At 41.2% G+C, this 12969-nt stretch overlaps 1 protein-coding gene across 4 annotated transcripts in view; it reads right to left on the bottom strand.

Annotated features, from left to right (window-relative positions):
* Positions 1-12969, bottom strand: part of NNT (nicotinamide nucleotide transhydrogenase) — an 84149-nt gene that overhangs the window by 22002 nt on the left and 49178 nt on the right. For all 4 annotated transcript variants that reach the window (XM_037902760.2, XM_007052822.4, XM_027817413.3 and 1 more), the window contains exons 16-19: positions 8514-8674; positions 7196-7375; positions 3412-3571; positions 1994-2075 (exon numbers count right to left, since the gene is read on the bottom strand). In XM_037902760.2, the coding sequence (XP_037758688.1) occupies positions 1994-2075; positions 3412-3571; positions 7196-7375; positions 8514-8674 (583 nt within the window). The remainder of the gene's footprint in view (positions 1-1993; positions 2076-3411; positions 3572-7195; positions 7376-8513; positions 8675-12969) is intronic.

The raw sequence follows: 12969 nt of genomic DNA, 5'->3' as shown, positions 1-12969 counted from the left end.
AGTCTTATGAGGAAGGAAGGAGGAAAAGACTAAAGTTTTCATGTTTGTTAGCTTCATTGTGAATTACTTCCCCTTTCTGTAACATACACTCCATAGAATTTACCCCAATAGAGTAACACTTGTTTTGATTTCCAGCCTTTATCTGTAGAGCTAGAGGAGTTGATGTAAATATGGATGTGAAAATCTATAGTCCAACTTGCAACAGTAACTTCAGGAAAAAAACCTGGCCTCCAAATTCTTATGACTGGAGCTACAATGGCAACAAAAGCCCATCTCTTCAGAAAGTAGCCACTGTGGGCTAGGCAGACACCAGGAACGTTCTAAATAAATCAGAAGCTAGGTGCTTTTACACCCAAGGGCATGGGGTGTAAAATACTAAATGATGCAGCACTGTCATTTGGGAGAGTCCAATGGTGAGCTGCAAAGGGACTAGAAGGCTCAGGCTCAATGTATCCTTTGCAAGTTAGTCTCTGCCACTGACAACAGAAAGACCCTGCGAGGACTTTTAGGAACACGCTAGACCAGAGAGCTAATCTTAACAGAGGGGACTGCCTGATCTGCCCTCCTCAGAATTAGACGTCCTTGAGAAGGAAACCTTTTGCCACAGTTTAGAGCAGGCTATACCACTTCACTGTTAGACATAGACTAAGGGGCTCCTGAGAGATCTCCAAGCACTCCTGCTGCTCTGTATGCCTCTCCTACCCCATCACCAGAGTTGCCGAAGGACCCCAGTGTCTGAAAGCCTGCCAGCACTTGTGCATTTAAAAATGAATTTGCCATCAAGTACTCTGCATTCTTAGCTAACTCATAACATGTTGTTTGGTTGTTTTTGTTTTTTTTTTGGGGGGGGGGGGGGGAAGGGAGGGAGAGACACGACGGACGACATTTAGTGGGTTGTGAGAAAAAGTTGAAATGTAGAATTTTTTTATATGTATTAGCCTTCATATATGAGAGAGAGAGAGAGAGAGAGATTTACCCAATATTTTAAATGCAAGCTTTTTTACCCCCTTTTTAGTGTAAATAAAGCCACTCAGGGTGAGCTGCCCACCTTGTGTGTCTTTACTGGCTACTACTGTGTGTTTTATTGGCTCCTCAGACTGTAAGCATTGATTCCATTACTATAAATCAGTTACTCTGGATTTCACTGTTAAGTTTCCTGAGGAAAATAGAGCCCGTACTCATGGTGTGAAGATTGCTGCCTCAGGGGGAGGTACCTTAACATCCTTCCATCTGGTATTGGATTGATTTCTCCTAGCAGTCCCTTCCCCTTCTCTCTCCCTTCCCTTCCTTCCTGCCACTCCTGAGTTCCAGGAGAGCCATATCCTCTCCTACTTTAAACCTCCTCAGAAGACAGTGACTGTGCTATAGGGAAGCATGAGTGAAGCAAAAGTTAGGGAACAGGACTCTGTACTATATTTCAGTGAAGCAGACGTTCCTGCACAGAAGTCTCCTCCATGTGTTGTGTCTTTAGAAAACCAAATGACTGTTCTTTGAGAGATACTCCCAAGCGAAGGGGAATATAAAAAGAGATTCAACTTTCCAAAGATTTCATGAGCACTTATATTGAGCAACAGTAGTAAATGGTTAAAGAGTGTTGTCGCCATTGCTTGTAAGGATGGAGCCCAGCATGAAAGACGAAACAAAGTAGTACTAAGCTTAAAAAGATAAATGGTTACTGCTGTACCCAAACACCAAATTAACTGCTGGCATAAATGGATGCAACTCCACTGAAGTCAATAAATGGCACCAATACTTGTGTGATTTAACAGTATCATGAAATTATTAGACTGTTTGATACTCTGGTAGGTTGATAAGACTAGAACGTTCCTCTAATTAGCTCGTTCTCGGATATCAGTAGAAGCATAATTGGTGACAGCAAAAAGACAGACTTCTAGGGCGTTTTCATACAATCAAAAATCCTTTGTTATGTCTCCCTCTACACACACACACACACACACTCACGCCCCCTCACAAGTATCACAATGGTACTTACCTGACATGTTTGCCTTGTTCTCTCAGCATCTTCACCAGGTCAGCGATGGGGTACTGAGCTTTCGCTGCACACAGCCCATAACCTGAAAGAAACATTCCCCTTACTTAAACAATTGTTTCTCGAGTTTGAAGTAGGAAAAGTTGTTTCATTTACTTTTTGTGGACACCAGAAGCTCTAACCATAAAAAAGCTGCACTCAAACATCACAACTACTCATGAGGGTTTCAGCACAACCTAATTTTTTCTTCTTCTTTTTGCTCTCTAGACTGAACTACATTTGTGATATCAATACATCTGTTTGGACAACTAATCTACAAATGGTAAACTTCAGCTTTACAGAAACATACATCCTGTTTTGTTGTACTGGAACAGAAGGCTTCCATCAAAAATAGCCAAAAACTGGTGAAGAAGCTACTGTCATACCTTCAAACTCGTACCTTCCACCAAATTTTGGATATCTACAATGCAAATCCAGGTGGGATGCAGCCTTTAGGGATATATAATTCTTTTACTTTCATTAACTTTGTACAGAAATAATGCATGGGAGCAACATGCATCACCCTTAAAACGCTCAAGGGCATAAATTGTAAGCAGCATTCTTCCAGTAGTATAGTGCTGGAAGTACCAATGATAGCAACAAATGCCAAACACCAAAAAAATACATCTGTGTGCCTGTTTGAAGCAAAGGTAACTCTTATGAAACAGTGTATTTGCCTGAAAGGCATACGTACAAGGATAGTAAGAGTGCTGGTGGAGTTTTATAAATTAATAGTAAGATACTGTCCAATGCAGCCATTGGCATCATGTGGTTTAATGAAAACAAATCTTGAAATATAATTAATGACCAACTTCTCTTTAAAAGGATACTCTGTTACAGAAGTATACAAAACCTACATTTTTTTGGCCATAAAAAAGGTTTTATAAAACCTATGTAAAGTGTTATCTCAGTGGTTGGATTTAGATATTTATCAGCAGTCCAAACAATAGAACCTTGAGCTACTGGAGAAGAACCACAAAATCTTCCAGTTCTAATAATCCATGGTACAGAAATTTAATTACTACTACTAGCTGTATTATGATAGTGCCTAAAAGCCGCAACCAAGATTAAACTCTGTTGTTCTAGGTGTTGGCTGTACAGAGTAAGAGACAGCTTCAGACATTAAGAGTTTACGAACTAAATAAACTAGATAAATGGTAGGAAGAGACACCAAGACACACAAAACTGAAGTGACTTGCTCAAGGAGGCTGCACAGTTGGCTAGTGGCCAAGTTGGGAACAGAACTAAAGATTACCAACTCCAAGTTTAGTACCTTAACCACTAAACCACATTGTCCCCTCTTACGATTGTGAATCATGAAGATTTACAACCTGACTACGTCCCTCTAGTATCTTACAATATCCATTGTCACTGCCTCTTACCTGGAGTAATGATAATGCTATTGGCCTCCCTTATCATTTCAACTGCATTGTCCAAGTTGACTTCTGTGTGAGTACCAGTAATTTCCATAGGTTTCCCACCAGCTGTTGAAGTGGTACCATAGCCACCAAGTATGACATTAGCAAGGGAACGATTCATGGCCTGAAAAACAAGGTGATCACTAAATCTAAGGATAACAGAAAGATAGTTTTATGAAGCAAACTTTCTTCTGTATCGTGTTTTTCTGAAAATACTCTTATGGTTTAAAAAAAAAATAATTTTTTTTTACCCGAAATTAAAACATTTCAACAACAACAACAACAAAAATGGACACTTCAACAATAAAGGGGCTCTGGGGGTGGGAATGATGAAATTTCTGCAAAAGATGTTCCTTGTTTTTGACCAGTTCTTCCTGTAACCATAGAATCTCTAAACCATAGTATGACAATTAAATGGCCCTTATAGGTAGCTTGATACGCTGCCCCCACAGCTTCAAGCTGAAAAATAAAATAGAACAAAGCAAAATACACAAGCCAAGCTAACCAAATACTAACTCTAACAATGCATTAGGGAACTGTAGAGGACCGAAACCAGACACTGGTGGACCACCAAAAAGAGTTCTAAAAGCATGAGCTCTCAGCTGAAAAAGCTGTTCCTCCTGAGAATTTAGTTCCATGGACTGACAACAAGAACACTCTAGCTGACACTAACTACTATGATGCATGCTTTTTAATAGCTAGGGTCCCAAAATATTCAGGTACTACCAGGAAATAGGCAAAATTTGTTGTAATTACAGTCTGACAAACTCTAAAGGGGAATAAAACGCAAATAACTTGGCTCTTAGGTTAAGAGTGTGCGCACCATGCCAGGTTATAGCCCAGACCAAATCTTTTAATAAGAACAGATCTCAATATGCATACATGCAAATGAGAGGAAAACCCACAAGAAAGTGTACAGTGTCAAATTAAGTGTTTAAACATAATCTGCTACAGCCTTAGAAGATGTGCCACTCTGGAGAATTCAAACACTGTCAGAAGAACAAAGAAAGGGAGACAAGGATGTTACAAGTGGAAGGCCTTTGTTCAAAGGTGATGTGGTAACAGCACTTCACATATCATGAGGACAGATGTTGGGCATGATCCAAAGCCCACTGGAGTCAATGGCAATCCCTCCCTTGACTTAAATGTGCATTGGATCAGACCCATTCTGAGACCTATAAGTAGTACACAATTTTGGATGTATGCTATGATGATTTAATACGCCCCTGTTTCAAGGGGAGAAGAGAAAAATAGAATTTATTGGCAATTGCACGGTAGTGGCTAACTGCCAGGTAATGTGGTCTGGAAAGAGGAGAATGCTCCCAACAAAACCCAATTGCCTTAAAGACACAGGGGCTGATCCTGCAGGATATAGAACAACCTTCAGTCTTGTTGAAGCTTGGGGGAAGGGGGGAGAGAGGGGGAAGCAGCAGCTCCCTAAAGATACACAGGCCAACCCCAAAAACTTGTACTTTACTTGGAAGGTCTTTACAAGGGAAGTTAAAAGGAAAGAGATACCTCACTGTGCAAGAACACCACGAAATCAGAAAAGGAGACAGTGCCCCAAGATATTACCAGAATAGTTAAGTCTTCTTACTGTCTAAACCTCACCGTGTATTCCACAGACAGGCAATTTGCATAGTGCTTAAATATTAGTTAACGGCTGAACAGCCTGTCCATCTATATGTATAAACCAAAAGCAAAGGGGATGGGGGTTCTCCTAACAAAGCAAAAACTTTCCAAGAAAATAGGCCTGTGTTAAGGTTGTAAAGAAAAAGAAGCCATTCAAGTAACAAGAAGGCTCTAACAGCAAGATGTTTTTCTTTTTTGGTTTGGAGGTTAAAACTTTGTCCTTAACTCACCCTGTCCAAGGCACAATAGGGAAAGTCAGGCAGATTCATCTATGAATGTCTTATAAAAACTTTAAGAGATCTGGAATGTTTCTTGGGATTAAGTTAGTTTTAATCATAAAAAAAGTTATTAAAAATCCAGTAGAATGAACCTTTCAACCACTAAGACATTTCCACAAACACCTCCTCATCTGCAACAGATAAATTTCAATAAATATATTGTTTTGGATGGAAGTCACATTGAGAAGAATGTTGTTTCACTGGCACAGTTTGAGTCATGTTTGCATTATAAGAGTTTATATCATCTTAAATCTGACTTTGCCTACCAGGTCATGGGACTAAAGTTTCTTTTTCATTATAGAGCGGCTGAAGAATAAAAGCTGTTCAGTCCCATGGATTATAGTAATGCATTTAAAGCGACATTTTGGAAGGCAGTTCATAACATGGAACAAAGTCCATTACTTAGGGGAAGGTAGAAAACTGGCACCTGCTGAAAAATATCACCACATTATTGTGTTTATTGCACTTCAGTAACTCAGTTGCAGTTATGCTGATTGACTTATCTATACTCGGTTAAAACAGCACAAGAGTCACTGAGTATCATCTTAAAAGCTAAGCTCTCCAAAGTTTGCAAATATAACATGATTGCCCCTACTCTCCAAACTTCCCTGTGTACAGACCTGATCAGGCCATGCATACCATACCTTTTTACTTATCTTTCTTGAGCAACAGTTGAAACAAAAGTTCACATTAAATTATACAGGACATTTTGCACGATACCAACTCTAATTTAACAGGAACAGAGTAATGGAAGACAGTCATAGCTAGTAACAGAGAAATATCAGGAGGGGAACAGATGGCAACATTGATATGAAAGAAGGCAAGAGTTGGAGGAGAAACCAAAGGTCTGAAAATTATATAGTGGGAACAGACAAAAATGGCAGTTGTTGCACAGTAAGGACACAGTTTTCTGCTATCTATCCCGCTTAGAAAACGAGAAGGAGCTGGAGGAAAAGAAGAAAAAAAGACTAGTGTGGAAGCATTCCAGGAGCACAGTCCATTACTAATACTAAAATATGATTACACATGACAGGTTAATAAACTTAAACCCTTAACATTATTCCAGATTTGTCAGTAACAGACTAATGTGCATCTGCCGCCACCCAGTGGAGATTCATATTCATCAAACTCTGAACAAACCAATCTAACATCACTTAGGACTGTAGATTATTAACTCAAATGGTAAGTAAAGCCATCATCAGATTGAACCACACACATTACAGGCTTTGTAAAGGTTCATAGCTGAGTTCACTCATGAAAACAGGTTTTCCTGTGAACACAGACAGACAAGTCTCAGCCTCGTTTATACTGCTAATGGATAAAGATTACAAAGATGTTCAAGTCTGAGGAGTCAGACTACTTAGGTATTCATGGTGTGATCCTTAGCCCACTGAAGTCAATGGAATGACTCTCCCTGATTTCAATGGATTTTGTATCAGATTCCTAGGCTCCAGTTCTGCAAAGCATTTAAGAGATTGCTTAACTTTGAATTGAGCACTGAGTCAATGGGAATTAAAAACAGTCTTCAGTACTTCGCTGCTTAGGGAAGGGTTGTTGAATTGGGGCCTTATAAAGGAGAAGTGTTTCAGAACTACAGAAAAGTCAGGCATGTTTGATCTCTGAATTGCTTCTTCTACTTTCACAAAAGGTTCAGTCTGTCCAATCCAACAATTTGAATTAAGACCATAAAGAAATTTACCAGTCTCTAAACAGCATTAACAGGTCATAGCAGTTTTGCCTCACATCCCTTCCCTGCCCAGTGCAGATTCTGAGCATGGCTCCCCAGTTATTTTGCAATACAACTTCAAGTATGAACACAATTTCTATTTAATTCTTACCACACACATGATGTAAGAGAGGATGGCACCAGAAGAACCAATGAGAGCGCCAACAATGGTCAGCAAGTTGTTGTTAAGCAGGAAGCCTTCAGCACACAGAGCCCATCCAGAATAACTGTTCAGTACAGTAATAACTACAGGCATGTCAGCACCTCCTATAGCTGCTGTTAAAGTGACACCCTGAAGATGAAAAAAAATATATATACATTTCAGCATAATCTTACAAATTGTAAGCAACAGAGATGTGAGTTTTACTGCAGATATTTACTAAAAAGCGTTAAATTAGATCCCAAAATGATTTGATCCACACACTCAAGTATGTTCTACGTAAAAGAGATTAACATATAGGATTTCTGATAATTTCTGCCTTCAAAGATTAGACAGAAAAAACACATTACACAGCTTCACAAATAAGGTCTTTTGTTAACATTGACCTTGATTAAAAATAAGTGATTATATCCCTAAAAGCAACAGGTTTACAATTCAAAGAGAAACCGTGCTGCTGATGTACCAAGAAAAAAAAAAGAGACTTGTAGAAGCTCTACAAATATGTTGTGGCATCATTAAACAGGTCTCTCTTGATCGTCTTTATTTTATCCTATTTGTGAATAGTTCCATTAATTCGTGATACAGTACTTGAGTTAAAAAGGTGAATTGCAATTCTACTGTATTTTATTTTTAAAGTGAACTAAAAGGTATTTGTAAGGTGCTGAATGCCCAAAATAGCAAAGGCAAGAAGGATAATTCAGCACAGTAAACTAGCTTTTTCCTCACCAAGATCCAGATTCAGCAAACCTAAACATATGTGTAAGTACTTTGCTGAACCAAGGCCTAATTTCAGATCCTTTAAAGTCCCACGCTAGCTCCCATTCCACTCCAGTACCACAGTTTTTACCAGGGCATCACAGCAGAGGTGTCCAATATATGTGGTAGGAAGTAGCTTATGATATAGCATACTTCAGCAAAAAGGTAATATTTTACATTTTAAAGGGATACAAAAGTTACACATCTTGTAAAGCTATATAATAAACCACACCTTACCTGACTTCTTACAGATTAGCTTCACTGCCCACAGGGGTCCATGATACAGTAGCTCTGGTTTATGGCATGATAACCACTGCATCACAACAGATTGATGGGACAATTTTGGTATGTGGCAAAAAAACACCTGACAATTCTGTACATGCTGATTCCCCTGGGCTCCCTTGCTATGTGGGCATTCAGCATATATTGCAGCAAAACAGATATTGCAACAAAATAAATTCTATATGTCAGTAATTGCTGTTCACTTTGTGTATTGTGCGACACACTGACTTACCATAATAGCAGAGAGTGCTGACACTGAACCTAAACAGGTAAGTCCTGTAGTATAACTAGGATCAATCATATATGGAATCATTCCACCAATGCTAGCGGCCAGCAAACCTGCATTCAGTAAGTGCCGGCCTGGCAGAAGGAGTGGTGCAGAGTTCAGGACACCTGGAATCAAACATTATCACATTTAAAACCTAAAATGCATGAGTGACAGCTGACTCCCCCTGTCCCCCCCAAGAGATTAAAGGAAAGTAAAACACCCAAAAACAAAGTGAAATTCAAAGTTAAAGGCAGAAACTGGCAGATATGGCAGTTTCCTAGACAAACTTTACTGAACTAAGTTTCAGTATCTTAGGAGCTCATTGTATTAAAAATGCAAGCATGTATTGTTGGATTGTGCGTAACATCTCTAGGGAGGAGACATAGATAATGAATACCCAAGGAAATGTTATGAGCTTTAGAGAACTCGTTGAAACAATGTGCTAGACAGACAAAGTTAAGTGGGACTCCTAGGAACATCAAATCTATTCTTGCTTGAGACTTCTTTTTTTGGGCGGTGGGAGGGAGGTAGCACCCTCAGAGATGAGTATTTTGACTTTAACAGGAGGAAGGAACAAATATATCCTTTCCCCGAAGTGTTAATTAAGCATTGGCATTATATAAGTATTAACAAAAACAAAGTTTAAACTGTCAGAATAAAAATCCCTCCCTCTCAGTTGCCCAGTTTTTAGTGCCTTATGATGTTTATTAATTTCTAAAGTTCTCCAGTCACCACAGAATATTCCAAGGTAAACCTGACCTGAATTTCTCATGATAAAAACAAGCAGGTTGGATTGGATTAGAGAGAGAGAATGTGAAGGTAGAAAGGAACATGCATTACATAAACAGTTCTAGCTCTGAGATGAAGACTTACTTGTGCTATCTATAGCAGGACCAGAAGTACCACACAATGCCAATCCCCATTTAGGTACAGATTCTACATTCATATATATGTAAGCAGAATCAGGATGAGCTCTACCCTGACTTCTGATGGTGAGTCATGGTGGGTTGTGGAAAAGAACTTCAGGGGCTGATCTCATTTGCACAGGCACACACCCCCTACCTAGATGGTCACTTTGGCTGCTGTAGGAGCCCCAGTTTCTCTGTTATTGGGACAGGAATAAGCTGTTATTATCCTGATTACATGAATCAAGGACAGTGAACTGTACTTGGCCTTTTGTTATGATGGAGGGACTCACCATCAACTAAGCAGCACTCACTAGGCAAGGGTCATGGGTTCCAAAACCCAGTAAACGGAGAGAGGCTGGGGACAAGTATTAATACTTGGTGGTATGGGCCCCCTGGTGAGGACCTTACATGCTAATTGCATTTCCTCCTCTCTCCACTGTGAAATATCAGAGCTAATTTAGATTCCATTAGGAATCTAGTTACAGGCTGCTGAGCTGAATTCACTTTGGGCTAATGATGCACCAGCACTGAGGCTCCCCTACTTCAAGCTGAAATCACAAAAGAGCTAAACTTACTAAGAGCTGAAATCACAGAGTGTTGTGTTAAGTAGTGGGGGAGGCTGAAGATATACAGCAGAGCAGTGTGCGGGACAGCTGGCAGAGCAGAGCAGTTTGTCGGATGCCTGGAGCAGCTCATGGGGGCGGCTGGCAGAGCGGAGCCCCATGGAGAGGAGGGGCAATCAGCTTTGGACCACGTTAAGATGCCCCTTAACCACCCCCCCCCTCCTCCCTCCCCCCCCCCCCCCCCCCCCCACATCTCCACCCAGGTTGGGAGGTAAAACTCTGCAGATAAACTTTTGAACTCTGGGGCTGCCCTGACCAGGGACAGAGACTTTTGGGACTTTGGGTGATTCTGGGTTGCTGGGCTCAAGAACCAAAGGGAAAGGACACGCCCCAATTTGCTTGGGTTTTTTGCTCATGGGTTGTGTTAGGAATCCTGTTGGTGGTGTTTCCCCAACATAATACCACATTGTTTCTCTCTGTTATTAAAAGGCTTCTCTGTGCTTGCGAGAGGGGAAGTATTGCCTCTTGGAGGCGCCCAGCGAGGGTGGTATATATTTGTCCCAGGTCACTGGGTGGGGGCTCGAGCCGGTTTTGCATTGTGTTATTGGATTGGAATGAAATCCCTAGATACTGAACCCGGCCCTTGTTGCTGCCAACTCTGATGGGCAGAAGGGTTACATATATTTCATCAGAAAGTAACAAAAAATGGCTCTGTGACTACTGAAGGCTTTGTGGTCCTACCACACACCAGGAAAGGAGCAATGAAGGTGAGTCCGCCACACCTAGAAAGGCTGCAGGGAAGCAGCCAATCAGAGCCTGTCAGGGTTCACTCCCCACTCTGAACTCTGGAGTACAGAAGTGGGGACCCGCATGAAAGACCCCCTAAACTTATTTCTACCAGCTTAGGTTAAAACTTCCCCAAGGCACAAATCCTTTCTTTGTCCTTGGACGATATTGCTGCCACCACCAAGTGATTTAGACAAACATCCAGGGAAAAGGGCCACTTGGAGTCCCTGTTTCCCAAAAATATTCCCCCAAACCCCTTCACCCCCTTTCCTTGGGAGGGTTGACAATATATACTAACCAACAGGTTAACAAAGTGTCCTTTATCTTTAGGACACTAAAATCAATCAGGTTTTTAAAAGAAGAACTTTATTATAAAGAAAATAATAACAGGTGGGGGAGAGATAGCTCAGTGGTTTGAGCATTGGCCTGCTAAACCTAGGGTTGTGAGTTCAATCCTTGATGGGGCCATTTAGGGATCTGGGGCAAAAATGAAGGATTGGGGTCCTGCTCTGAGCAGGGGGTTGGACTAGATGATCTCCTGAGGTCCCTTCCAACCCTGATATTCTATGAAAAGCAGCACCTCTGTAAAATCAGGATGGAAGGTAATTTTACAGGGTAATAAAAAGATTTAAAACACAGAGTTTCCCCTCTAGGCTCAACTTCAAAGTTACAAAAACAGGAATAAACGTCCCTCTTAGCATAGGGAAAATTCACAAGCTAAAACAAAAGATAATCTAACACATTTACTTGCTATTACTTACAATTTTTGTAATCTTAGATGCTTATTTCAGGTAGGGTTTTAAGAGATTTTTTTTCCTGCCCTGGTCCCTCTCTGTCCGAGAGAGAGAACAACAAGGAGAGCACAAACAAAACCTTCCCCCACAGATCTGAAAGTATCTTCTTCCCTTATTGGTCCTTTAGGTCAGGTGCCAGTCAGGTTATTTGAGCTTCTTAACCCCTTACAGGTAAAGGAGGGATTTTATGCTACCCTTAGCTGTATGTTTAATGACAGAACACAAGAGGCTCAGTTAAAAGGACCTGCAGCCCTGACAAGGAGACAAGACTCAGTTGAGAAGCCCAAGTGAAGAGCAGGACTTAAAGGGGCCCAGTCGTGAAGACCCTGGTGAGGGGAGACCAACAGTTCCAGTTGGACTCTTTACCTAAGGCCCAAAAAAGGGGCTAGATTTGAAGGGCCCCAAGACAGTGCTGAAGACCCTAATAAGGGCAGACTGTGTGTTGAACTTCTGTTACCCCAAGTTTGACTCTGTGACTTCACCAGAGGGCTGAGACACTGGAGACCCATCCAGCAAGGGCAACAACCCACAAGGGGTGCCAGAACCAAGAAAAATTGCAGCACCTCACCCAGCAAACAGGAGCAACTCGGGCGATGAGCATCTCCTGTCACAGGTCAAGGCCTGTTTATTCAGAAGGAGGACCATTCTTGGGGGAGGGCAAGAAATGGGCAGTCTTCCAGTGCTAGGAACAAAGAAGAGTATTCTGGTATCTCTGGTTCAGTAATGGAAACAAGGATGTCCCATCAATGGCACTACGAAGGTGAAAAGGGAGAGGAGGTGGTGGATTGGGGCAGGCAACTCAGGATTTGAGCTCCTGAGGTAGCAAGGAAAAGCTGCCTCCTCCTAAAGCACTCTACTAGAGAAATTGCCTGGGCAAACCACCTTATTTGTATATTCTATTTCCACCTTCTGTGTGAGGCCTTGTTTATACAGAGAAATTTCAGCTAAAAATTCCCAGTAGTGCTACTACAAGCTATACCAGGGTTAGCACCACTGTTCCCTCTAAGCTGTGCGCGTGCACACAGATCCTAAACCCCGTGCACACAGCAAAACACCGCACACATAAAAATTTGCACATAAGAAATTTTTTGTGCACACGGCCTGTCAAAAATTAGAGGGAACATTGGTTAGCACTGGTGGGTGCCCTAGTATGGACATGGTCTTCAATTTCTTGTACGTATGCACTGAAGTGTTCACTCAATCACTTCCACAGCAATCAACTTATGTCAAATGAAGGATTAGTACTTCAGGTAAGGACTAATCATCAGGTGTTGGTGAATCTTTAAAGATCCTATGTATCACAGGAATGTTTATAAATGTAAAAAGAAGAGACAGATTTCATTTGGTATGTAGGCAGAAATGCATCTAA

This window comes from Chelonia mydas, chromosome 5, assembly GCF_015237465.2.
Source record: "Chelonia mydas isolate rCheMyd1 chromosome 5, rCheMyd1.pri.v2, whole genome shotgun sequence".
Lineage (NCBI taxonomy): Eukaryota > Metazoa > Chordata > Testudines > Cheloniidae > Chelonia > Chelonia mydas.
The sequence above is the reverse complement of the archived record's forward strand: the minus strand, read 5'-3'. Positions and strand labels throughout refer to the sequence as shown.